The 27,390-nt window shown below is 38.0% G+C and overlaps 1 protein-coding gene across 1 annotated transcript; it reads right to left on the bottom strand.

The window, feature by feature from the left end:
- Nucleotides 1–27,327, bottom strand: LOC129749544 (sarcoplasmic calcium-binding protein 1). Its single transcript, XM_055744536.1, has 6 exons — nt 27,260–27,327; nt 26,700–26,788; nt 10,843–11,009; nt 9,144–9,224; nt 908–1,060; nt 1–517 (listed from the first exon to the last, which is right to left on the bottom strand). Exons 2-6 carry the CDS (start codon nt 26,749–26,751, stop codon nt 395–397), a joined length of 576 nt encoding a protein of 191 aa, XP_055600511.1. The 5' UTR covers nt 26,752–26,788; nt 27,260–27,327; the 3' UTR covers nt 1–394.
- Between the last annotated feature and the right edge of the window lie 63 nt (nt 27,328–27,390).

Genomic DNA, 27,390 nt, shown 5'->3' with positions numbered 1-27,390 from the left:
TGTTTTTGGTAGTTTTTGGTCTTTTTTATTAAATTTTCCATACAATAAACAAAGACTTTTGTTACGTTTGGATGTATGTGGTTGTTTAGTCAGTTTGGGATGTTTTAGTATTCGAATCAGGATGTTCTCTGATTAAGAAGTTGATTTAGATCTTTTCCTCTTTCACACTTTTAGCATCATATCTTCTTCTTCAATGTGTTGGTCAGCTTTTGCCCCTGGATTGAAACCACAACTGATGGCAGCGTTTGGGTTTGCTTGGCCCGGGCAAAAGCGCCAATATGGTGTTTGATGGTTGTTGGTGATGTTATTTTTTTTTGTTGTTTTTTGATCATTTTAGATTTTGTTGTCTAACATTAGATTGGTTGGTGAATCTTCGAATGTTGGTATATACAGCTTATTCTGGGATTGGGCCGTACAGGAAGATGGCGGAGCACTTGTCGCTCTCGTTACCCATGAACTGAGCGTACAGTTCCTGGTACCGCTGCAGGGTGATTCCACCGCGCTTGTTGTCTTCATCCTGTTTTGGCGTTCGAGTGAACAAAGAGAAAAGGTACACATTAGATGTGATGCAAAGCTTGAAGGTTAAAATCAGCCGTTCTTCACTTTTTTTAGAATCATAAAACGTTTTAAAAGTTGGATTTTGAATAAAAAAACGTGCGACTCGAAAGCGCCTGAATGTATACTATTGATTTCAAACATTAAAAGGAGTGAAATTGACACCAGTGTGTAGGCAGCGTATTAAAATTGGATGAGAATTTTGCAACTTCTGAGAAACTAAGCATGAAATCGACATTCTTTTAAATCAAAGTTAATTTTGAGAGAGTATCTGTGCATCTTTCTGAAGGTAAATAGGGACTAAACTTTCCAAGTGGTGATCGATGTTTCAGAAACAGGAGACGATACTTACACTGACGAGCTGGTTGTAGGATTCATCGATGGTCTTGATGTCATCAACGGCGATTCTGGTGATGCAGTTGTAACGGTACTCTTCTATGCTGACCAGACCGTCGTTGTTGATGTCCATCATCTGGTAGTGAGCATCGATGAAAGCCTTCATGGCCTGCAAGTGGGGGTTTGAGAAGAGGAGAAAGAAAACAATCGTTAGAAATTATACTTAAAAATAGTCAGCAGGAAAAACAAGTATTTTCGATTGGATGTTCGGCTTCAGATACTTTAAACAACCAAACTGGTGAAAATCTCAATTTACAAATCTGAAAGCATTTGATTGCGCGTGTCCTAAAATAGATGGTTTTTCCGTTATCAATCTGTCCGATCATATCCGCTATCGATGGTAAACGTCAAAGCGCACAGAAATGCAATCATTTTAGCACCATTTAATATACAATACCAGTCAGTGCACCGGTGAAAGCAAACCTTTCACTCAACTCATTTTCCTTTGTCGGGACGTATCAAATTGTTATCAGATGGCAACAATAAACAGATGACAGGGTAACAGAGCTTAGCGATTTGGTGGCTCCAGAGATAAGTTGTTTTGTCGTTTTGGGAGTCTTTAAATTTGGCGTCACTGTTTGAAGGTTCCGCGCTGGTTTATCTATCTGGCTTTTTTTTGGGTAAAAATGTAATAATAGGTCAATCACAAGAACGTCACAACATGTTATGTACTGTGCCCGAGGACAAACATGTGATTCTGTTCCCATAGGTGTCCCTTGTACAATATTCATATATAGCGACATTCATGCTCGATTGTTGCTTTGTCGTTAGTCATCGGAAGTTTAGATTTTTTTATATATTCTAGCCATCCGTGAACAGATATTCAAAATTTATTGTACCTTCAATTTTGAAGCTCGTTTCAGCGTATCCTCAAATATTGATCAATTAAAGGGCGTTGCATGAAATTAGCACTTTACACCGTCAACCGTCAAAAGCTCTTGAAGATTCGGTCCCATTCGCCTGGAGTGTGGGCGATCCTAGAAATCAACCAACCCGCACAGCAGATTTCAAAAAATGCCAACACAGACTTTTTCCACCCATTTTCGCTAAGCATTTTCACCATAATTTGCCGAGCGATGGCCACGCAATAATTTTCAGCACACCATGTGCAATTATTCCGACGTTGTTGTTGGTCCCACAAAATTTTACGTTCTGTTGACTTCTCATCAAGCAAAGAACCTAGCCGGGGCTCATCAAATCGCACACTCGCACACGTAGGTACATTTGGAAACATGCGAGTTACAACAGTCAGCATCCAGAGGCAAGTCGTTCAATTTGTAGATGAGCGATGTTTCCGAAAAGAAGGTAGCGGGATATGATTCTGAAGTAGGTAACTTCCAAGAAACAAGCAAGGAGGCATCCAGGGAGCCCACCGGCTCGGCTCAGTCAGTGGCTCGGGTAGCATAATGAAAATTTAATATGCAAACTCTTCGCGCGCACCACAGCATCTCTGCTGTCTGAAGTTGGTGATGCTGTTCTAGAGTAAGAATTTTCCTTCCCACACTTCGTTTCCGTGAATTCGACAGTGGTTTGGTTTGGCGATCGCACGCGCCTGGAGCATTGTCCACGTGGTGCGTTTCGTTTGAGAAAACGCAAAAGCAGTAGCAAGCAAACTTGCTTCTGCTTGATTTAGTGAAGCGGAAAAAGAAGCTTTTGCCTTTTTTCGCGCGCCCAGCGAGATATTAAATTTTATTTTGGTTTGTACTGGTAGAATTGCGGAAACTGATATCTTTAATGGCTTTCCTTTCCTCTTTGTGGCGTGTTCGATGTGCTCGCGACTTTTCTCGAGGGACCGGACCAGCGTGGGGCAATGTAAAGTCAGGAGGTTTCCCGAACGTTCTGGCAAATTGGGCCTGAAAATCCTACGCGTTTGTTGTTCATTATTCTTAATGACAGACAGAAGCATCAAAATACTGTTTGTTGTTGATTCTGAACAACTCTCGAATGAGACATTGGTTAAACTTTTCATTCTACTGAATTTTCATAAACTTATTTAAAAGTCAGTTTGACATTTCTACAATTATATTGATAGTGAAAATGTTTAGTCTACTTTACGGCGTTTTCAAGCCTGCTTTTTTGATTCTACCTATCAAATTTACAGTGAGAGTTTAAAAAAAAACAAAGCTGCAGGAATCATTTTCGAATACCATCGGAAACCAAACAGACCCGAATGACCCGGGTGGTTAAAAGGTCTCCAATAAATTATAATAATAATAATCGGATACCAAAAAATTTTTTAAAAAACAACCCAATTAACCCTTTGCTTTAGGATCCGTTTAAGGCATCTGTGTGATAATTTTGATAGGTACCTGTAGTATGTCGTTAAAAGACATCTTTCCACTGAAAATCGTCCAATCAAAAGTCCATCGAATCGAAAATGAGCTTATAATATTTCAGTATCAATTTGACAGTAGTTTTAACTGCCTTTTTAGCAGAAATATTCAAATATTAGTGACTGTTGTGCACAAACCGAGTTCAACAAAGCTATACCAAATCTCATATTTCCCGCGTTTTGCAGAAATTTTCCTCGCGGATTAACTTTTCTAGTCCTACTAACAGCAGAAACAAGTAGGACGTCATTGAAGAAATTTTCACCAACTTTTTGGGTTCAAATCAGGCTTTAGGATTTTCTCACATGGAATTTCGATAAACTGTCTGGTAAACAATTTTTCAGCAATTGTTTTTATTTTTTATTTTTTGTTTCGATTATAGTCGTTTTACCATCATTATGGCATTCGCGACTTTATCAACGTTACAGTTGGCGGATCGTTATTGAAAAACTTATCCGGTACAACTGTGTTCGATGTTACTCTTGGGCTCGAACTCGCGGACATCTGCTCAGCAGACAACAGACTTGCCAACTGAGCTATATCACAAGCCTTTGCAATTGTTTTTATGATATCAAATGAAGTACCACAAACTAAGTATATATTTTTTTAAATACTTTAAAATCAGCTTCAAACCTTAAATTAAACTTTTGGGACCATTCTCGAAAAATTGTCAGCAGGATTGACGTTGAATGAAATTTTTTTCGAATTCCGATTTCTGGAAAAATCTTCGGTATTTAAACGTTTTTTTTCCAACCTGGATTTCAATACGAAAATTTGGAAGTCAGGACTGCCGAAATAACTAATGGCGAAAGGCTCAAGTTCAGCAGCTTTCGGGGAATGTTTTTTTTTTTCTAAAAATATTCTTAACGGAAATTATTGAAAAATATCGCAATTCGGGTATTCTTCAAATCCGAGATATATTTGATCTCATCAATTGGGAAGATATCAACTTAACAGAAGTTCATAGTATGAAATTTTTGAGTTCGTGGTTTGAATATTGATTGAATGATTGTTTTTAGTGAGTTTCTTTATGATGAAAATCAGTTAACATAAGAAGATTTTTATCATGTATCTTTTAAACACTTAAGCAATGGATACATTTGAAGAACTGGCGTTGTATACAACAATCAGTAAATATATTTGAGAAAATATTATGGTTTGGTGGGACTTTAGTATCCTCGAATTGATATAACGAATCTTTATTTTGATCTGATCTTGAATGGTGGCTCCAGAGAGTGCCTTATTCGAAAAGGTTTTACAGATTTTCACATTTGGAACATCTGAAATACCTTCCTGTAGTTAGACAGCAGACAGACTTCAACAATTACAACCAGCTTTTCCCCTTTTCAAGTTCGTTGAGAAAAAAACTGACTTGAAAGGGACACCAGTTAAAGTAAAGGCAGGCAAGGTTCTTCAGAAAATTATAATGAAGATCATCCACCATCATCATCGCTTGATTACAGATCAAAACAGAAATGGGCTAATATCCCTTCAAAATATTCGCGTAAGTTCAGCTGGAGCGTAGCCAGAGGGGAACGGTTGGTCCTATCGAGGGATTGACCGGAGGCATCCTTCCTAACCCGTCCTTTTCCAGGTAGTGAAAAGGATTCCCGCGCTCCGCTCAAAGATGCATTAGAAAGGCTTGGAGAAAAAAAAACTGACTGGGAATGTTTGGCCCTTGTTGTTTTTTTTTGTTACCGTAGCTTTCGGTAGAATACTTTTTGCTACAAGAGTAGGTATAGGTATCAGAAATGCGCCGGAACACGGATAAAACGGGTGGAATTTTCCGGCTCCGTTTAACGTCAATCAGCCGTGAGTTTTACCGTGCCGTTGGGTCGTTGTGGTGGTGGTGGGAAAGTAAAGCTGCTGCTGCTGCCGTGAACTTTGTTCAGGCAAGATACAAAACTCGCCGGAAACTTTTGTGGATGAGAGCGTTTAGCGACTCATTAAAATTGAGCCCCGGTGCTGTTTTGTAACACGAGAAGAAGGAGGGGATGATATTGAGGATTATTGGTTTAAACGAGTTAACCGATTGTTGCGGCCGACCGGCGTGTTTAAATCGGGATGAAACTTTTTGACTTTCAACGGGGAATGATTGCTTTTCGAGTGCAATTATTCCGGTTAAAGATCCCGTCGATGGTAGAGAGTTTTGAACAATAAATTCATATTGGTTTCATGTTCTTATCTTGGAAGAGCACGCCGTAAGTCCTGTTAAGCGAACTGCGTACTTCCGGCAGATTTATGAACCGCGCCTATAACAATACCAATCATCTGGTTCAGTCCATTCAAACGGGACAATTCAAAGCCACCGAGCCACGGTTTAGCAATTAAACAACAACACTGAATGGCTTTGTTCTAGGTTATGTTTGGTGACGATAACTACCCACTCACCCACAAAGAGACTCTCAACAACAGTACGCCACGAGAATAGTGTCGCAATTGGAATCTGCGGTCAAGCCGAAGACCGCCCATTCTAAATAAACGTATCTGACCGGGACCATATGCGTCCGGTGTTGTTCCTGGCCTGAGTCGTTGTTGTTTAAGTTTGGCCTTCAAATTAAATTTAGATGAATGTTGGGGTGGTGAAGATGTTCTGCTGCGTACGTCCTGATTTATACCGTCCGATTAACATTGTTAACACGAGCCGAGCCAAAGCATCGTCGAAATTGAATCTCTCAATGTCCGGCCTCCGGATTTCTCTCTCGCACGCCGCCGGCCGCTGGCCACCCCGTCTTGTAATGAGATCCGACTAATTTGTGTCGAATTACTTTGAAGAATTTATAACTGGTCAAAAATCTGTTTTGCCGAGAACGACTTTCGGCGTTGGGCGTTTCAAAACGCGAAGGGAAAGTAAGAAAAAAAAAACAAAAGAATCACACGCACTATAGGCGTAAATAAATATGTTAATGGAAAAAAAATCGAATGGTCACGGTCCAGGGCAGTGCGATTTGTCTAGAGTAGATAAATCTTCGACGGTGGTTTGTATCTGTTGTTTAGGTTTTTTTTTACTGTTGCTCTTTCTTTGGTGGTTCGACCGACCGATGTTTGTTTCTAGGGAAGTGGTTAACCTGGTCATGGTTGTTCTAATCGAAGAAAATTTGAGTTTTTTTTTCTTACATTCGTTGATAAACAGAGAGGGGTCAGCTCGGTTAATTTTGTAGTTTTTTTTGTGGTTAATTTGCTGTGCTTGTCTCCATCATATTAATTTATTGATTTGGCTAAAACCGTCAAAAATTTCTTTTTGACCATCCAATCAAAAATTTTGTAATTTTTTGATCTTCTGCCGTTATTTGGCTTTCCCATTTTATAAAATATTCCTAGCAAGCCAGGCAAATTAAACGCCTTTGTGTATGCAACAACAATGGTGGAGCTCTTAAAAAAACTATGTACCTAGTAATATTTCACTTGGTTTTTGGTCAGACTTTTAACGATTTCAGTCTTAATCCAGCTCAATCAGTTGTGTTTCAGTTTAGAGTTCGTCAATCTTGAGTTTCTGAACCTGAGTAAAATCTTTAAACCAACGTTGAATTTTTGAGGAAGAGTTCGTGAAAAATTCTCCAATTATGTCAAAATGGTTTAAAAGTCATGTTCGGATTTCCAAACGTCACTTTCAAAACCGGACACAAACACAGGTTCTGTCAATCAGAGCTAAGTCAACCGGATTATCGTTTACAATGTGCGGGGGTTGCGGCAGCTTAAATCAACTCAACTAATAATTCAAACAAACCGAACTCTCTGATCCAGAAACGCTTATTGTCAATAAATAATGTGGTAACGGGCGTTGTGATCTGTATACTCCTTACCTATTTAGAGAATATCAACACAGAGAGGAGGGCATCCACTAATCCGTCCCATAATTCATATTTGGCCGCGTGCGCTCGCGCGCCAACTTTAACTTGTCCACTCGTTTGTTATTGGCAAGGAAAGCGAGAATGTGAGCTGAGCACAGGTCTGGGAGAAAAATAAACAGACCGTTCTGGACTCTGTGTGTGATTTCGAGTAACTTGTCAAAAAGTACGGGATCATACTTTTTGATTCGAACAACAACAGACTTGCTAATTTGTGTCTTCAACTTTTCTGAGGAGCTGAGAATCTTAATCAAGACACTGCTCGAAACGAATTTAATCAAGCCCGGTTGAGGTGGCAATTTACTGTCAGTTCCTCCTTGCGTATCAGAAGCAGAACGCTACGCACATTATTAGAGCGAAAGAATGTGGTTTTTCTGCGACCGCTAGCTGAGAGCTAATTAAAAGTGGCGCGTAAATGATATTAAAAATAGATTACACAACAACACGATTCAAATTACGACGACGGCGACGACCTGTATCCCATCTTTTTTGCCTACCAGCTCGCTATTTATGAAAAACGGCCAAAGGGAAACCCCGTCCCGACAATGTCCCCTTAAAGCTGTCGACGATGAACTTCAATTTGCGCACGCAATTTTCCGATTGTTCTTGGCGGATCATTAAAAACATTCCACGCGCGGGGCCATATCATTTCGGTGGCAACAACATACTATAAAATTTCCCCACTTAGCGCAGTCAGGTTATTTTTAATCGGCAAACCGGCTCAACCGGGGAACCGTTTTCTGGGTTTCGATGTATATTCTATGACTCCCAACTAGTAATTTTCCCAGAAGGTCGACCGTAAGTTAGGAAGCTATTTCTTGGTGGGCCCAACTTTTGCCCACGTGTTATGCGCCAGTAATTGTAATAAAACTGCAAACTTTATTCGCACTGAACGCAACTTGTAGGAAAGATAAACTCAACCAACCCCTGGGGAATATTACCTCCCTCATAGAAAAAGGGCTGCAGGCAGGCTATAGTACCTCATAGTTGGCGAATGTCTCTTATCGGTTCTGCACCTTCAACAAATTATTACTTGTTTGAGTTTGAGCCACCAGGGGCGATACACTACTCTTTTTCTTGAGTCAATACGACGCGAAGAAGTGAGGAAAACTTGATCCTGTATTCCCCAATGAAGCGGCGGAAATTGTTATCGTCTTGTACTGATGTCTTTGGCTGTTTTCTTCCATTCCACCGTTCGAGATAGACACTGGCTTGAGGAAATATCCTTCCCGAGCTCAGGAGTGGCTAATAAAATTGAATCTAATTGACTTGTGAAACCTGTGTGGCTCTGTTGCCATTGCTGCTGCGGGGCAGAGATAAACACAGTCGAATGGCTGAGCCTACATTTGACTAAGAGCTTCCGTTTGGAAGAACTTGATTTTTTAACATTTCAATTTCAACTTTAAGTTGAGATTAAAGTGTTGAAAATTTATCAAAATTTCTAAAATGCGTTTGGAATTTGAGTAGAAGGTACTGTATAATCATTATCATCATTGGCGATGACCTTTAATTGCTGTCAAAAGTATACTAAGTGAAGAGCTTCCGTTTGGAATATTTTGATTTTTCAACATTTCAGTTTCTACCTTAAATTTAGAAAAAAGTGTTGAAAATTTATCATAATATCTGAAACGTATTTTTTGGAATTTCAATAGAAGATACTGTACAATCATATCATCATTAGTGATGACCTTTGATTGCTGTCAAAAGACTGCTAAGAAAAACGCCAGAAGTTATACTCGGAAATTCAGACTTTGAAGACCTTCCATAAAAAAGCTCTTAAAAATAGTACCTGTGTGTAAGCAAAGACTATCTTTAATTTATACAAGTATCGAAGCCGAATATCAATGAGAAGAAAAACTTTTCCCAGAAACACTTATCAATCACATTTGCACACACTCATCGACCGGATCTCCATCGGGAAATCCTCCAGGGATCCATCTCGGTGGGCTCGGGATGAGTGAATGTGAGCTCAGCTAGGTTACCGGAAACAACCCGGAAAAAGAACGTGACTTACCTTGGGGAAATCGGCGTAAGCCTTGCCAACGCAGGTCTGCTTGACGGCGGCCTTGAATTCATCGGTGGTGATTTTACCGTCCTGTTGTTTTGTTTTTGAGGAAGATAGAGGGAAAAAAAACGGAAAAGTTCGTTAAAATTTTGTTTCGATTCACGTGTTTACGTTTTCGATGATGGTCATTTGTTGGATTGGCGGAACAAAAATGTTATGATTGATGATTTCTCGGAATTCGATAACCCCACTTCTGATTGGATTCCCAGCAAATGGCGACTGAATTTCTCTTGAACGAAATCTGTACTTTGGACCACCAGAAGTGAGATTTGAGCGACCACCATCATCAAACACCTGGATTCAATCGAAAACCCACCAGCGGGGGGTAGAAAAGCGAAATTTATCGGAAAGTGTTAATGGATTGGCTGGTCGTACGCGGACTGTTTAATATTTGCAAATTACCTACTCTTTGATCTCATTTGGAACTCGTCACAACTTTCGAACGGAAAATAAAACCAAAAATCAAACAAACATTGTCCCCGCGGTGTAAATTGGTAGCAATTTGTAGCAAAGTTTTCCGCTAAAAATGACCGTTTCGTTCTTTCCGTCTGTTGAGAGTTGAAAAACGGCACACGGAATACGTAATGGAAAATAAACACGGGGTTTTACTGGAAACTCGTGGCTATTTTTACACCCACGTTGCTTTTATCAGTTCATCAAAATTGATCGAAAGAATGTAATACAATTTGATTGAAAGAACTCAGAATTCAGAATTCCGATAAAGAATTCAGATTTAGAATTCAGATTCAAAGTTCAGATTCAGAATTCAGATTCAGAATTCAGATTCAGAATTCAGATTCAGAATTCAGATTCAGAATTCAGATTCAGAATTCAGATTCAGAATTCAGATTCAGAATTCAGATTCAGAATTCAGATTCAGAATTCAGATTCAGAATTCAGATTCAGAATTCAGATTCAGAATTCAGATTCAGAATTCAGATTCAGAATTCAGATTCAGAATTCAGATTCAGAATTCAGATTCAGAATCAAGATTCAGAATTCAGATTCAGAATTTAAAATCAGAATTCACGAAAGGAGTGATTTATGTTTACAAAATTCTCCGGAGTCGATTAAAATGACAAAATGTTGTCTGGAATGCGCCTGAATGTATACCTCAATATTTTTGGGAAAATTTTGAATCTTTATTAATTTTTTCGTTAAAGTTGGTTCAATGAGATACTATTTTGAAATTAGTTCATTGTTTCGATCTCAATATATTTTTACAGGATATAAATGGAACATAGAAAGAAACATAGAATTGAATATAGAATCAATTGCTAAATTTGTAATTTTCACGGACTCGAATCTAAATGTTCTTCATGAATTTTTAAGAAAGGTTTGAACAATCCATTAGCGTTCTGCTAAAAAGCGTCCATCGTCGCGACGCGACGTGTAAAATTTCTATTCAACAGTAGGTATTCGAAACAATTATCCGGTATTTCAATCGGTGCCCGGAGGTCGAGCGTTTTGTTATTGTAATCGTGGGAGAACCAAAAAACCGTGAAACCCAATCGAAAGTGGTGCTGCTGCTGACCGTTTAATTGGCGGTACAATTTTATGCAAACGATAAATCCTAATGAGATGGATCGGTGATTTGAGGGGGAGATTTGTTATTTTTATTTTTTCTCCCATTGAACCTAGAACCTACCTTATCGAAATCGGCAAGGGCAGAGATTTCGTCCCACAGAGCCTTCATAATGGTCTTGTATTCAGTCAGGCGGGCTGGGTTGATGGTGCCCTTGCCTTCGACGACAGTGGCGCGCAGAGCCATGCACTGGAAGTCATTGTTATCCAGGAAGCCATTGTTGTCAATATCTGAATGGGGCGGCGGGGAAGGGAGAGAAAAAAGGATTGAAATTAATACAAGTGCTGCTGAATTGACACCGACCCACACCCACACAGCTTGGGGCGATGGCCAAAGTTTGATGTTGAATATGGCACATTCATGTGGGGACACAGATGTTGCCACGTGTGTGTGTGCTTGTGTCTGCGTTTGTATTTTTATGAAAGTGTGATCGAGCGGATGTGCCATTACCACTGTTGCCGCCAGCTCGGAGGTTCAAATTACACGCAAGCTGTAATCAAACCAGCAGGGCCTTTGGTTTGATGTGTGAAAACTTTACCACCAACCTGTACCGTATAATTAACTTCGGAACTCATTGTATCGGAAAACCTTAACACACTGAGACAGGTAGCCGGTAATTATTGTTGCCCCGGGTCTTTAAATCTGTTTGGTGCCGTGAGTTTTAATTTCTAGATTGATACTGTCAACAGGGATTCTAAGGGAGTGTCTCGTAGTAAAAATTAATAATTTAATAAGTGATTTCCAAACGACAAACAACTTGTGGCAGGTCAGTAGAAAGCTCAAAAGTTGCGAGCTTTTTTATAAGTGAACTTGGAAGAAATCGTGTTATTAATTCGAATACTATTGTGAAATTCACACAGCTTAAAAACCTCAAACGATACGTTTACTTCCATTGTGAAACACGTTTATTGTTTTCAATAGTTTTCAGTAATTACTTTGAAAAAATAGAAGACTAGAACAGAATTTTGATGCGGGTATTTTTCAAACCGAATTTCGCTCTAGCTGTTACTCAAGTCACTTGTATTGCTGCCTGACCTAGAAATTGTGGTGGCTCCAGAGAGTAGTTTGATTTGAACTGAATGTTTCTAGAAAAAATTCAATTGATTGGCGTCAAAAGGAGGGTTGTACAGTAAAAATGCATCTTAAAAGGATTGGTTTTGTACCCTCTTCTAGCTTAGTGTTTTGGTAGTTTGGTAGCGAAAATAGATTAAATGATTGATAACAATTCAACAAATGAATGATAATAATTCATGGAATCTTTTTGAAAACAAAGAAATTTTTAAACTATTTGTTTGCACTGAAGGAGACTGATATATGTACGGGAAAACTGTACAGAACGCAGTCAAGCATTAACGCTATTTATTGCGCTAAAAATCGTGTAAGAACCGAATTGAACGTTTATGGCGATTCAAGGATTTATTTAACGTCTAACTAGAAAGAAAAATAACGATAAAAACTAAATTATGATGATTTTTTTTTGTTAAAAACTCAACCAGCTAGAGAACACGCCGTGGGGTAGAACGCCGAAACTAGTGGACAGAACGCACCATTGTGGTCAGAAATAGAATAACGATTATATGGTATATAATGATTGTTACATCAAATGTTCATCGCATTTATTTAAACTAAGCATACTTTGGCCAAAACTAAGTTTATATTGCTAAACGTATTGGAAATTTCGCGGTTATGAAATACACTTTTTAAAATCCTTATAGGTAAAACGCCTTCAAGTAGGCAACGAAATTCAATTCCTTGGCTGATATCGCGGCAAAAATGGCGGAGATGATTTTTTCGAATTAAATATTGGTACACCTTTTAAACTTGAAAAAGGACGACATTTGATATAATTATGAATTCTTGTCGTAATTTGGGAGTCAGCAAATAAAACAGAATGATATTTCGCTTTGATAATCGATTTTTCTCAAAAGTTAACAGCATTCTAAATTTGAGCGTAAAACACGTGGTCTGACGCGCATTCTGTCCCAATTTTGTTATGATTGTTTTTAGTTAAAATTTGTAAGAATTGAATGAAATTCAAAAAAATATTTAAAGTCATCTGAAGAGGCATAAGAATGGAAAAAAGCTGAAATTTTATCAGTCTGTCGCGCAGTCTGGTTTGCCCTTAGATGTTTATCATGAAAAATTACAAGTTTCGCGTAGATTCGATTTATCCTTCTGTTCCTAAGAATTTAAGGTGTTTTAATGAAATTTTCACCCAAGAAATGATAGAGAAGCTTGTTTGCCGCAACAAAAATGAAGAAAAACATCATTCGTAGCCATAAGTTGGCGTATTTTTGAAAAATAATGGCATGGGCCATCTTACCCCGCTGGTCTTGTTCAGTTTTCCCCTACCCATTTTTTAGGTTTAGCATACCTAAGCTGAAATTAGCATGAACTTGATAAAAAAGAAATACAAAAATTTTACAGGCTTAGACGGTAAAACTCATTGAACCTTTTAAATTTTCAAAAAATGCAATCCTGAAATGTCTTTTTTATGTGACAGATATTTATACATTTTTAATGTAATTTTTTTAACGATTCAACGTTTCTAAATCAGCATATATTGCAAGCACTTTCTCATAACAAAATATTAGTCTCTACAATAGATCTCTTATATATAAAAATGAAAGGATTTTCTTTGTCACACCATCGCGTATAAACGGATGGTGGGAATGAAGTGAAATTTGCTATCCTTTTTATGGAAGAGTGGCTCCCAAACAAAATCAACTTGAAATGGGATACAGCTCGAACAATTTTATGACGATTTTTAAGGAAATTGATTCACGAGCACGAAGAAGTTAAAAACATGTAGATGCATTTAAACATTTTCCAACGATTTATTTAGTAAAAGGTAAAACGAAGTTTACCGGGTCAGCTAGTAATCAATATAAAAGGAATTAAAATAGAAGTTATTCCCCTCAATTTTTATGCCTGAGAACAGTATACTGTTTCCAAAAGTTTCCCTAATATTCCAAACTGATGTTCCGGCCTTGTGTAATAAGGTGGAGGGGCTGTAAGTAAGCAGATTTAAAAAACATTAGTCCGTTTGGCTCCAGTCAACACGAAGAATCTCCTGGAGTTTTGATATCATTTTTGCTCTGCACATATTTAAAACAAATTATTCCGGCTCCTATAAATAAGACAAAGTGTGGCTAAGTAACGGAGAAATGTTTCAAAATAATTCAGGCTCCGATGTACGGAGTGACTGGGGTTAGTTTCGAAATTTTTCTGGCCTTCCGGTAGACAGAAAGACTGGAAGAATAATTTAAAACTCTCTTGACTTCTGTCTGAAAAAAAAACGAAGGGCTGAGAGAATGGGAAGAAAAATTTGTTGGCTCCGTTTAATAAAACGAAGTGGTGGCCGAAATATTGAAAAATCTTTCTGCGTTTTGAAAATAAAATAGAACCTGGGGAATATTTTATAATGGTTCTGGCTCCGATAAATAGCATAAGGTGTTGCTGAGGGAATGTTTTAAAATTATTCCGGTTCCGATGTATAAGAAGGGATCACAAGAAGAAGCTAAGAAGCTAAGAAAAGCTTAAAATCATGAAAAAAAACTGCAAATTTTTCGAAAAACTATTAATTTGGTAGCCTCAGAAATCCCATGATGCATTTGTTTTTCAATCTAAACAACTGATTGTCAGTTAAGTCTAACAGTTACAACCATCCTGGATTGATGTTTTGAGGAAAAAATACCCTAAATTAAGTAGGAGAGATGAAACATAGACCCTGTCTAAAGGCGGGATTTAGAAACAATGAAAACAATTCGAAAATATGTAGAATATTCACTTTTCATATAAGTTAAAATATCTCAGTCATATGTGGAAATTTTTTAACTAAAAATATATAAAAATAAAGCTATGACTATGAGTCTGTCATAATATGTTGCTAAATTAAAAAAAAATGATTGAAGCGCGTAAAAACTACAACCGAAAAAGTACTGAAAGTCGAGTTTGTTTGCCCCTGTGGTTATGCAATTTCTGAAGAATTTGTCAAAAAAATTCCTCAACTATCAAGTTCTTCGTCAAACAAAAGTTGTTAGTGATCATAAAACTGAGCTTCTGTGAATTTTTCAGCGAAAAAAATTGGGTTCAAGAGTGTTTACATATTGCGGACCAAATACGATTTATCTCGTTTATCGCTTGACGCGTGTGCGCTTCACTGGGAAACATAACGCAAATGTGATATGTACATTTGATAAAGAATCTTGATTCTACAAAAATGTATACAACACTTTCGAAAACTCCAAGGTTCTAAATTTGTAGAATTCGGTCCAGTCATTTCTGAGATATAAAATGCCAAATTTTTGGCGTTTTCGGGCTTAGATTTCTTCGCGGTCCTCAATGTGTTAATATGACGGAGTAGTTGGGGAAATGGTTCTGGCTCTCACAAATAAGATGATTTTTTTTGTCAGGGAATAATGATTCGAAATTGTTCCAGCTCCAGTATGTAAGTGGGAGTCACACTCACAATAAGAATGTTTCAAAATTGTTCTGGCTTTGTCAAATAAGAAGGAGTAATTGGAGAAATGTTTGGAAATTGTTCTTCCTTCAGTTAATAATACGGATTACTGGAGGAATGTTGTATTTTATGTTTGTTGTTTTCATCGACTTTTTTCGGAGAGAAATAAAACTAATTACTTGCCAATTGGTCCAAACGTTTCGAGCTACTTTTAGCTATTCGCTCCTCTTCAGTGGACTCTAACTGCTGTTTGTTGTCTGTTGTTTGTTTCTGATTGTTATTTTTTATGTTTAAGATGCTTCACTGCGACGAATTATTTGAAATTCATGAAATGACTAAAAGTTGTTCTAACTCCCTAAAATTAGACTAAATGACTTAAAAAATGTTTTGAAATTGTTCAGGCTAATCAGGCTAAGATATGGTTTCTTATTTGATGAACGTTAAAGATTCTCACAGCTTATCAAACTGAGTAAAAACGGACACATTCGTTCCGTTTTGATGTTTATTACTCTCGCGATGGCCCTAACAGAGACAATTTTACCCACACAAAAAATTGTTTCCATATTAAAATTTCATAGTCCGTCGATCAACGAGGCCGATTTCACGCGCTAAGTGTTTCGATTCCAGCCTCTATATATTTTAATGCATTTTTGCGTAAAACTTCAGTACCAAATGATAAACAGGATCGAGAGGGAAAAACTTTTCCGTTGCTCGTTTGTTTTGGGGAAACTACACCGCAACACTTGCGAAGCGGAAAATAAGAAAGCATCAAAAAACGGACGATAAAATTGAGTTCTTAAGTTGAGCGATTTTTTTTTTTTGCTTTCTTCGACTACTGTCGATACTTTGGCCTCGATTGGACCAACTTGAGATGAGATGAGAAGTGTGGCCGCAATAATCGGGTGATACACACTTCATCGGAACTAATGAAATTTTAACGAGAGTTTGATGTTGCTTCATTTCCAGAGAGAGTTGTCTTTCGGGGCTCAACTTCGAATCACCATTCGAGATTCTCGAGACAATAATATGGTCAGTCAGTCAGCTTCTACAGCCGCCACTTTAGAACAGAAAGAAGTTGGTCCGGATTTTCTCGGCGACTACTTTGAATATTAATTCTTCGCAGCCGAAAAGCTGGACCAAAGACTGGATCAATTTGTTTGGAGTGCTTTTCAGCAAATGAGCGCCGCCTAAATCGGTGTAAGCGTCTTTTCTCGTTGATGTTTGGTTAATCAGATGACTGGCTTGGAGCGTGGCTGTCCCATTAGCCGAATCTTTTGGAAGGCGCGCGCGCCAGCGAAATAATTTGAATTTTAAATCAAACGAGAACCGAGTTGCTGCCTCTAATACCTTTAAAGTCGGGCCCCTGTTTAATTGCTCATTTGATGGCTATATGGTTCTGCGAGTGGCTGCGAGCTGTGAGAAAACATTGGGTGCTAATTGAAATGAACGCCTTCATTCGATGGGTTAAGGTCAGGGGTGAAAATGATAGATTTCAAAAAATTCTTAAAGAGAAAGTAACAATTTGTATTTTGAGAAATTTTGTTGCCTAACCAAAGGCGTTTAATGAGCGCCTGTTCCATATTGATTTTTTTTCTTTAATTTAGTTTGGTCTTAGTTACCTTTGATAAAAAAAACATCGGGTGGCTCCAGAGATCTTTATATGATTTAAGGGAGAAGTGACGAAATAGCTTAAAGTTCCATCGACACATCTACCTTATTCTTATTGTAAATTAAACTTTAAATGTTTGAAACTGAATAAAAATATTATTTTCATTCAAGCGCAGAGAAAAAAAGTTTTTTTCCAACACATTTAATGTATTTTTTCATCGGGTGTGTACATTTCGTTTTAATTATTTCGTCACAAACAAAACAGCACACGAAGAGAGGTTCTTGCTCTGGCTCTAGCTCTAGGGCCACCGTAAATTTTGCCAAAGTAACTCGAAAAAAGTGGAGGTTAACAATGCAATCATAATAAAAAATATATATATAACCATTTGCCAAAGACCAATAGGTCTCTCGCGTTCGAAATTTACATAATAGGTACACCGGCATGGCTGCTACAAATCGTTTTTGTCCTTGTAAGTGCCTTGTGCTTGGTGGTTTAGTTTTTTTTTTCGTCGTGGCTTCAGTTATATTTTGTGACACGGCCACAAAATATGCTTTCGAAAATATTTGTTCAATAGCGGTCTCGTCTCTTCAATAGATTAGCTATCGTATTGCTAGTAGAAAGTATCCACTAGCATACGATATCGATCGTGCAGGGAAAATTCCGAGAATATTTCGCCCCAAGCATCGAGCCAAAACAAAAGCCAAATAAAATCCAGCTACAGCTGGAGAAAGATTTAAATCTTTTACAGTTCACCGACAAAGACCAGGTTTGTCCGAGTCAAATCCGGGTTTATGCTCATCCCAGGATTAGCACCGAGAACGGACCAAATCCAGTCACTGCCCAATAATATGCTAACTACATACATTCGAAGCAGCAGGAGAAACTTTAAATGTGTTCCCTGAAGCCAGAAAACCGAGCGCTGACAACTGCACTTCTCCGAGTAATTAGATTTATCCATCATTTGCTCAAGTAGAGTAAAAACACGCTCCGACAGCAGCAGTGGTTGTAAACTTTTTTGACCCAGCACCGGAATGATGGGGTTAATTATTTTATCAGCAGGACTAAATATGCAAGTGTAAGGTTTTCTGTTCATTAGATGGAAAAAATCCTTCGTAGAACATGAAATTTGTTAGAACTCGTGGACCACCAAAGGTTACAAGTTAGGTTAGGTTGCGCCCAGCTCCAGCTCGTGTCGGGGGTACCGTGCTAATGGTTTCTGCGTGTCCTCTCCCTTGCCTAGCGCGCCAGGCCTTGCGTGGGTGGGAAGAAACTGGAAGCGACAACGATCGGTTACGTTACACGTACCCAAGTCGGAGTGTATTGGGTACAGCAGAGCACATGATAGCACTACATTCATCTTCGGTGTGCGGCTCTGAAGGATGAGAAAACCGCTGCCTCCGTCCGTGATGGATTGCTGGCGCGAGTCATCCCACGGGACGAGTTAATTGAAATGGCTCCATTTTCACCGATTGAATACGTGATTTAGGACCACGCACTACCGTGCCCTTTCCGAGCAGTTTGCCAGTGAATTTAAATGGCCAGTTGTTTTGGTAATGGTCAAGACAGTTGGATTCAGATTTAAGTATTATGAATCTTTTTTCTGATTCCACAATTGGATTTGGTTTCGGAGATATAAGAAAAGGACTTTAAATGCCTGTTTGTAAGCTAGTATGAGTCTTAGAAAGATTGATATTAGCTCTCTGGAGCCACCTTCTATTTGATTGTATTTTGTCTGTGGGTAGGGTTCCTTGCTTTTTCACTCTTAAGTTTATTCCGTATATTTCATGAGGTAAATCGATGACATTAAACGCCTGTATGTATGCAATAAACGAATTTTGGGCAAATAAGTTTGAATATCATCGTATCTGTGATGATACTTATGAACCTTACAAAACTTTACATTTGCTTTTTGAAGTTTCGAGGAATCCTGAAAAATATTGAAATTCTCAATTGAAAACTAAAAATCTTTTTCAATTTTAAGAGTAGAACTTAAAGAAGTCGACATGTCATTTTCCTGAAACACGCTGCTACTGGCTTCGTTCACATAAAATAATGCCAATTTCCGGCTGATACTGCTATTCATTCTGTCAAAAGCAGTTGCTGCCGGGCTCAAAGTGGAAGAAGCAAACCCCAGAACACATAAAAATATAACAGAGAGAAAAAATCACAAATTTGCCATGAAACGATTTTCTATTCCTTTGAAATTTAATCTTCGAATGATACACACCGGAGCCGACCGAAAAACAGCAAAGAGCCTGCGTGCCCCAAGTAAGTAAGGAGCAATAGCAGCCAAACAATAAAAGCAAGAAAACAGCACGCTGAAACAATATGTGAACTGTGTACCCTTATACTCGACTCGACTCGACCGACACATCTCGCACGAGACCACCTTCGTCGTCTTTCCTCACTCCCAAAAAAAGGTGAAGAAAGCAACCGAAAAAAAACGCATGAAAGAGATACTTGTTTTGTTTAGCCGAAATTTTACATTCGAAACATTCGGAGCTGCCTGGCTCTGGATGCAACCTCGAAATGGTTGGAATTTTCTTCGCCGCGTTGCGTTGCGTGTCAGGTACAGCAAAAATCGCTTAAAATGTCAATCCAAAATGGATGGGAACTTTTTTTTCCTTCCTTCGTTGGTTCCGAACAACAGAATCGACTAATAAATATGTGCCAGGTTGAAGCATGCCATCAACTGACATTAATATCCATATTCAGATTTGTCATAAATCAATTTTATGCTCAGCATAATAAGGTAGGTAGCCCGGATTCGGCTTGATTTCACTTTCGGTGGCCCCTTTCCGTCTTTGAAATTCGGGTGGTACACACTCATCCTTTTATGTACATAGCCTCATTTCCACTCCACCATTCCCAGATGTACGGGTACAGGTACCGTCCGAAAGTGCGTCTCGTTCATAAAACATAAGATAGGCTATCATAACAGCATTTCATCAACCCTCATCTGCCTCATCATCAGATTCAGTGAGAAGGGCAAAGGGCAAAAACAATGAATTCAAAATTTCAAACACCCAAACCTTGAAGGCTGCTTCAAAACCTACGACACGGTTACTAACACAAAACGATTTTAATCATAACTTCATTCGAAAATCCCGTGCAACCATTCTCCCCACTGAAGGCGATTTCGAAGAAAGGCAGCCAGCTTCTTCGACAACTGATTGTGTGGGAAGGTTACCCACCCACATTTAAATCTTTCCTCCGGCTAGCGCTAATGATTGGCTCCCGCGTTCGCTGTTGGGCATCAGCACCACACCGTTCAAGGCGCTAATTTTCACCTGGTTTCAGTTTGATAATGGAAAATTTTGCCTTGTTTCTTGCCCTGCTTCTGAGAGGGCGAATCGTTGGAGAAATTAGAATCCAGAAGGAGGTCAGTAGCGTATCACTTTAACGAGGGAAAAATCGTTTCAGTCTCTGGAGCCACTACTGATTTTTACTACTAGGAACCTAAACTGAAAATTTTAAAATCTAACAGTTCATCAATGGGCTATCAAAAAAGCGGCTCAAGTTGCACTATTTTATCGTGCCCAAAAGATCCCACATGTTGGTTGAATTAAACGCCTGTGATTAGGCAACAAATTTTTCACATTTTCATGGCTCGCTTGCTGTTTTAGAAAAATTGACTCAAATCTTGGGTTTCAAATCCTGTTTCACAGTCAAAATCTAAAACCTTTGTCTAGTGAATTTGATTCAAATTCTCTACTTGAAGTCATTTAAGGAAATGAAGAAAAATATTTGACGAATTGTTTTTTCTTTCGAATATGTACATTCAATTCCTCTCAAACTCTTGTTTTTGCGTTGCATCGAAAATAGACGCTTCTGGCTCCGGTTTCCTCCAATTTACCCAGCCAACTCTCACGCAATAGTCACGCAATGTTTTTGGGTGGTGGCTAAAAAAATCCCCAGGTTCCCCAGGTGAAAGCGCAAAACAACGAGATGAGTTTTTTTTTCGTCTTTCGGATGCTAAACTCTTCCATATCCGACGAATGTGACAAGCAAGGTTTCCATTCCATTAATGTGGCGACCTTTAACCTATTGCTTTCATAGCACAATTTAGTGTAGGTACCTACATGGCTAAGTGATGCTGTTGCTGATGCTAATGCCAATGATGTTGGATGCGTGCCTTCAGTAGCTTAGAAACATGCTAAATTATGTATTCTAACCTTTCTAGGAGGCCGCCAGATGAATGAAGATTAAATTGTTTTTAGAAAAAAAAAGTTTGATTAAATTTACTAATGCTAGCTTTCCTCGAAAACTGTTGCAAATTCTTAAGTTTCAATAAGTTTAGAGCGTTCGGATTATTAATCTCCGTTTTAAACAACTCACTCGACGTTTGGCTTTTCCTTCGGATGCTCTTCCGTGTAATTGGAAAGATTAAACTAAACGAGCTCGGTTTAATGTTCGTCTTATTTCCAGAGGAGTGTTTCTCCATCATCTGAACCAGCATGACTGACCGGTTTGTGGGTCAAGCGTTTGCAATATTAAACCACCCAGAGACACGTGCAGATCGTGGAGTGGTGTTTCGAAAACGGAAGACGCCATTCGAGGGAGGGGAAGAAAGCTCAACTCGTCATAATGCTCTGGGCCATTCTGGGAAATTATGAAGAACGAAATCCTCATCTCGCCAGACTTTAGACCTTCGGTGTACTCCAGCTTTAGCAAATCATCCGGGATAGCGCAAAAAAAGATCAACACAACCCACACCGCTGGCCTCGAAATAGCCGGAAACCATCAGAGGCTGTATTTTGTTTCAATTTACAACCATTTATAGGGCGGTGTGGAAGCGGCAAAATTTTTCCAGAGCTTTCAGAAGGTGTACTACCAGAGTTTGTTCTTTTATCACGAGCTCCGTTTTTCGGCTAAAGACGGAACAAGTGACCAATCCCAGCTGGGGGAAATTGGGTAGAAAACTTTCGACGACCTATGACATTTTACCATCGTCTGAATTCCCGGGCTTTGCCTCTCAGATTCTTAGAAGATTTTTTTACTAATCGCTTGAATTTTGACCTACCAAACCAAACTTTGGTAAGCGTAAAGCGATCAGTCATATGTCAAAAACTCAAAAAAAAAGTCCGACAAACATATCCTCCTCCTGCTGCTGTTAATTCTTAAGGCAAAACATGACCTTTGCAATCTACACTCTTCTCGAGTCGAGTGTTTGTCAGTCAGTCAGTCAGTCATGTGGGATGCGCCCCCAGTATCTCACCATTCGCTTTTGAAACAGTAAAGCAAAACCGACAACGACATCCACCAAGCGTTTGTTTCGGTACCTACAGGTCGGGTCTTGTTTGGTTTTTCCTCACATTTTTTTTTCGCTCATCGCCGCTGTCGTCGGTCGACACAATGTCGGAAAAATTTCCTCTACCGTGTCAATGCAACAGGTGGGTGATTAAATTATCCGTTGCCGATCCACTTGTGGCGTGATTTAGTAAGTTTTTCTTGTTTTTTTTTTGTTATGTTCTTTTGAATAAGAGCTAAGAGGGTAATTTTATTGTGATTGCTCTATCTAATATTTCTAAAAATATTTAAAAACGTCTTGAAAATTCTGTTTAAAACCTGAAAAACAATCGAAAACACTCACTGAAGATGGCAGTAAGTTGTAAGTCGAAATGGGGTTTATGGCCTTGTTCCTTGCCTTGCTCTACGAAGAACGCGAAGGATTACAGAAAGAATGAAAAAAGCCGTTTCACTCTCTGGAGCCAGTACTTATTTTGAAGACTAAGAAACTAAAAAGAAATAATCATAAATCAGACTCAGAATTTTGATTGCCTACTTAGTTCGATTCTTTGTTCAGAACAGAGCTTAACAAAAAAGCGCCTTTTGTTATACTATCATAATAAGCCCTAAATTTCCAACAAAAAATGGGTGAAACTCGAGAGATTTCATAAGTTCGTGCAAAAAACTTTGACATCAGTCTTCATCAATAAAAATCAAGACTTATATTCAAGCCCATAACATTTCGAATGGAGAATTCCGACAAAAGTGGTCTACTTGAAGCCATTTTCAGGAAATGAAAAGATCGATTTAGACAGATCATGCCTCAGAACTCAGATTCAGAACTCAGATTCAGAACTCAGATTCAGAATTCTGTTCATGAATTCAGATTCAGACTGCAAAAATCAGATTTGGAATTCAGATTCAGAATTCAAAATCAGAACTCAGATTCAGAATTCAAATTCAAAATTCAGATTCAGAATTCTGAATTGAAATTCAGAATTCAGATTCAGAATTCAGAATCAGAATTCAGATTCAGAATTCAGATTCAGAATTCAGATTCAAAATTCAGATTCAGAATTCAGATTCAGAATTCAGATTCAGAATTCAGATTCAGAATTCAGATTCAGAATTCAGATTCAGAATTCAGATTCAGAATTCAGATTCAGAATTCAGATTCAGAATTCAGATTCAGAATTCAGATTCCGAATTCAGATTCAGAATTTAGATTGAGAATTCAGATTGAGAATTCAGATTCAGAATTCAGATTCAGAATTCAGATTCAGAATTCAGAATTCAGATTCAGAATTCAGATTCAGAATTCAGATTCAGAATTCAGATTCAGAATTCAGATTCAGAATTCAGATTCAGAATTCAGATTCAGAATTCAGATTCAGAATTCAGATTCAGAATTCAGATTCAGAATTCAGATTCAGAATTCAGATTCAGAATTCAGATTCAGAATTCAGATTCAGAATTCAGATTCAGAATTCAGATTCAGAATTCAGATTCAGAATTCAGATTCAGAATTCAGATTCAGAATTCAGATTCAGAATTCAGATTCAGAATTCAGATTCAGAATTCAGATTCAGAATTCAGATTCAGAATTCAGATTCAGAATTCAGATTCAGAATTCAGATTCAGAATTCAGATTCAGAATTCAGATTCAGAATTCAGATTCAGAATTCAGATTCAGAATTCAGATTCTGTAAATTTATTTTTCGGCATATCGGTGAAAAGTAGTTATGAAATTGATAAAGATGGATAGAGAAGTGAGAAGAAAATTAACAGATGTTGAAGAGAGCGAAAGAGCATTTTTGCGAGGAAACTTATTAACGTACACCATACTTTACCCTGCAACATTTCATTATTTAGGAGAAGTAGTACCGGGATAGAGGTGGCACTACCTTAACCTATACAATGAAATCTGGTTGGTCCGAAGTCTACATGTGGTGAACACGTATACTCCGGACGGGCTATACGTCCGGAGTATACGTGTTCACCACATGTAGACTTCGGACCAACCAGATTTCATTGTATAGGTTAAGGTAGTGCCACCTCTATCCCGGTACTACTTCTCCTAAATAATGAAATGTTGCAGGGTAAAGTATGGTGTACGTTAATAAGTTTCCTCGCAAAAATGCTCTTTCGCTCTCTTCAACATCTGTTAATTTTCTTCTCACTTCTCTATCCATCTTTATCAATTTCATAACTACTTTTCACCGATATGCCGAAAAATAAATTTACAAAATTAATTAACGGTGGTTAACTTATCTTAGAATTCAGATTCAGAATTCAGATTCAGAATTCAGATTCAGAATTCAGATTCAGAATTCAGATTCAGAATTCAGATTAAGAATTCAGATTCAGAATTCAGATTCAGAATTCAGATTCAGAATTCAGATTCAGAATTCAGATTCAGAATTCAGATTCAGAATTCAGATTCAGAATTCAGATTCAGAATTCAGATTCAGAATTCAGATTCAGAATTCAGATTCAAAATTCAGATTCAGAATTCAGATTCAGAATTCAGATTCAGAATTCAGATTCAGAATTCAGATTCAGAATTCAGATTCAGAATTCAGATTCAGAATTCAGATTCAGAATTCAGATTCAGAATTCAGATTCAGAATTCAGATTCAGAATTCAGATTCAGAATTCAGATTCAGAATTCAGATTCAGAATTCAGATTCAGAATTCAGATTCAGAATTCAGATTCAGAATTCAGATTCAGAATTCAGATTCAGAATTCAGATTCAGAATTCAGATTCAGAATTCAGATTCAGAATTCAGATTCAGAATTCAGATTCAGAATTCAGATTCAGAATTCAGATTCAGAATTCAGATTCAGAATTCAGATTCAGAATTCAGATTCAGAATTCAGATTCAGAATTCAGATTCAGAATTCAGATTCAGAATTCAGATTCAGAATTCAGATTCAGAATTCAGATTCAGAATTCAGATTCAGAATTCAGATTCAGAATTCAGATTCAGAATTCAGATTCAGAATTCAGATTCAGAATACAGATTCAGAATTCAGATTCAGAATTCAGATTCAAAATTCAGACTCAGAATTCAGATTCAGAATTCAGATTCAGATTTCAGATTCAGATTTCAGATTCAGATTTCAGATTCAGATTTCAGATTCAGATTTCAGATTCAGATTTCAGATTCAGATTTCAGATTCAGATTTCAGATTCAGATTTCAGATTCAGATTTCAGATTCAGAATTCAGATTCAGATTTCAGATTCAGATTTCAGATTCAGAATTCAGAATTCAGAATCAGAATTGAGATTCAGAATTCAGAGTTCAGATTCAGTATTCAGATTGAGATTTAAGAATTCAGAATAAAAATTCAAAATTTAGATTCGGATTCAGATTCAAAATTTTGAACTCAGAATTTTGAACTCAGGACTGAGGTAACTAAAACGCCTCATTGATGTTCAATAATATGCCCCTGAAAGTTGATTCAGAAATTTGTTACACTTTTGTAGGAGTTTTGCTAACTTCGATTTAAGCATTTAAGCAGCGAATCTTTGTTTAAATTTATACAAAAAAAAAATGAATCCTAAAGTATCGACACCCCGGATGCTTCGAATTCGAAACAAACACCAACCTTTCCCTTGGCTTGGTGCACATGTTGAAAAACAACAGTGGGGCAATAAAAAAAAAACAAACATCAAATCATCATTTCCGCGGGTTGATTTACGGCGCGCTACCTTTTGTGTCATGCCCCTGTCAACGAGGGAGACTTCTGTTTTTTTTTCTTCTGAGAATAATTTCAACCAAGGTAGGTACGTTGCCTTACAAATTGTCATCCCGCCCAACAGCAGAAGTGATGTTTTTGGGGGAGGATGAACGTCGTAGGAGAAAGTTAGAGTTTTCAAATTAAACTGTCGTTGACAGTTCTTCGCATGGGCTCTCTTCAACTGACTGTGATCCGAAAATCTGTCACCTGTCCTGCTATTGCAACATAATCTCAAACCTGTGCGAGCTGCCTTGATTTCGCATTGTTGTAGTTAAAAATAGCGATCATTGTTGGTGTCCCTCAGTAATGAAAAGTTCGTAAGGGAAATCAAGAAACCGGGGACTCTTTCTAAACCGAAGAAAATTCAATTTAGCGACTGGTGCGGGAATATTTCTGCTGCTAATTATTTTTATTAGCATATTGCCACCTTGTTGTTCTGAAGTGAAGAATTTGTCGACACCGAAATAGGTTTGGGTGGTATTAATATTTCTGGTACCGGGGCAGCTCTAAAATAAAATTAGCTACTTTTTATTCAGACTGACTGATTCAAATCTGCCGCCCCGCGACAATTGCTCAGTCATTTTTTCGCACAATGCTTTTGCTTTGGTTGAATAAAAATCTAAGTAGAACCAATCGATGGCCTTTTCGCTCCGTTTGGCGGGATTTTTTTTAACGAGATTTACGATCACTGAACGGTCGAGTTTCCGATTGGTCGTTAATCATGTGCCCTGCTGGCTTTCGGCGGTGGTAAATTTTTCACTTGACACGTGCACTTATGTTTTGGTGAGAGGTTTACGATCGTGATTGGCCTAAAATGCCTTGTCTGGTATTTTTTTCTGTTGTTGATTCGCCTCCTTTCCAAAGGGATACATACCGTACATATGACGAACGATGAATTCGACACGCTGATCCCACGAGTAGCTCATGATGATGATTTGTTTTTTTGGGTTTTAAGAGAACTAACTGTTGGACAGAAAATGAAAAAAAAAACAACCGATAAGTTATTTTTTCTAAATTATAAACTTGTAGTTTTCACACGATAACACTTTAAAAAATTCAAACAGTTTTTCAAGCAAGCTTTTCGAGCTGTTGTCAATTGTTCACATCCAATAGTAAATCCTTTAGGCTAATGATTTTCTAACGAGCAGCTTTATTCCAGAGCCATTCTGACAATTGTTTAACTTTTCCAATGCTTATTAGCTTTAACGTCTTTCACAGATGTGGGTTTTCAGATGCAACAATTCACAACACTATCCAGAAATCCCAACGGCCATTTGCCAAAGTACACAAAACGTCCGCCTAACTGTGCCCCAACTGCCCAAACAAGCAAAGCACCGAATCGAATAAAATATTCAAACTGTTTAATTTCAAAAATCTACCAAAACTCAAACACAAAATCTGTTACTAGCTAGGTACAATGCAAGAGCTTATTACTTGTCTAAACCAACTCCCGTCGAAGACTAAAACAATCTTGAGAGTTCAGTTTATTGGTGCTCTGTTTTAAAAACTTTGAAAGGGTACCAACTGATAAAAATCCCGACCCGGACCGGCCCGAAATAGGCATC

The sequence above is a fragment of the Uranotaenia lowii genome, chromosome 2 (assembly GCF_029784155.1).
Source record: "Uranotaenia lowii strain MFRU-FL chromosome 2, ASM2978415v1, whole genome shotgun sequence".
NCBI lineage: Eukaryota > Metazoa > Arthropoda > Insecta > Diptera > Culicidae > Uranotaenia > Uranotaenia lowii.
This window is presented reverse-complemented; position numbering and strand designations above follow the sequence as displayed.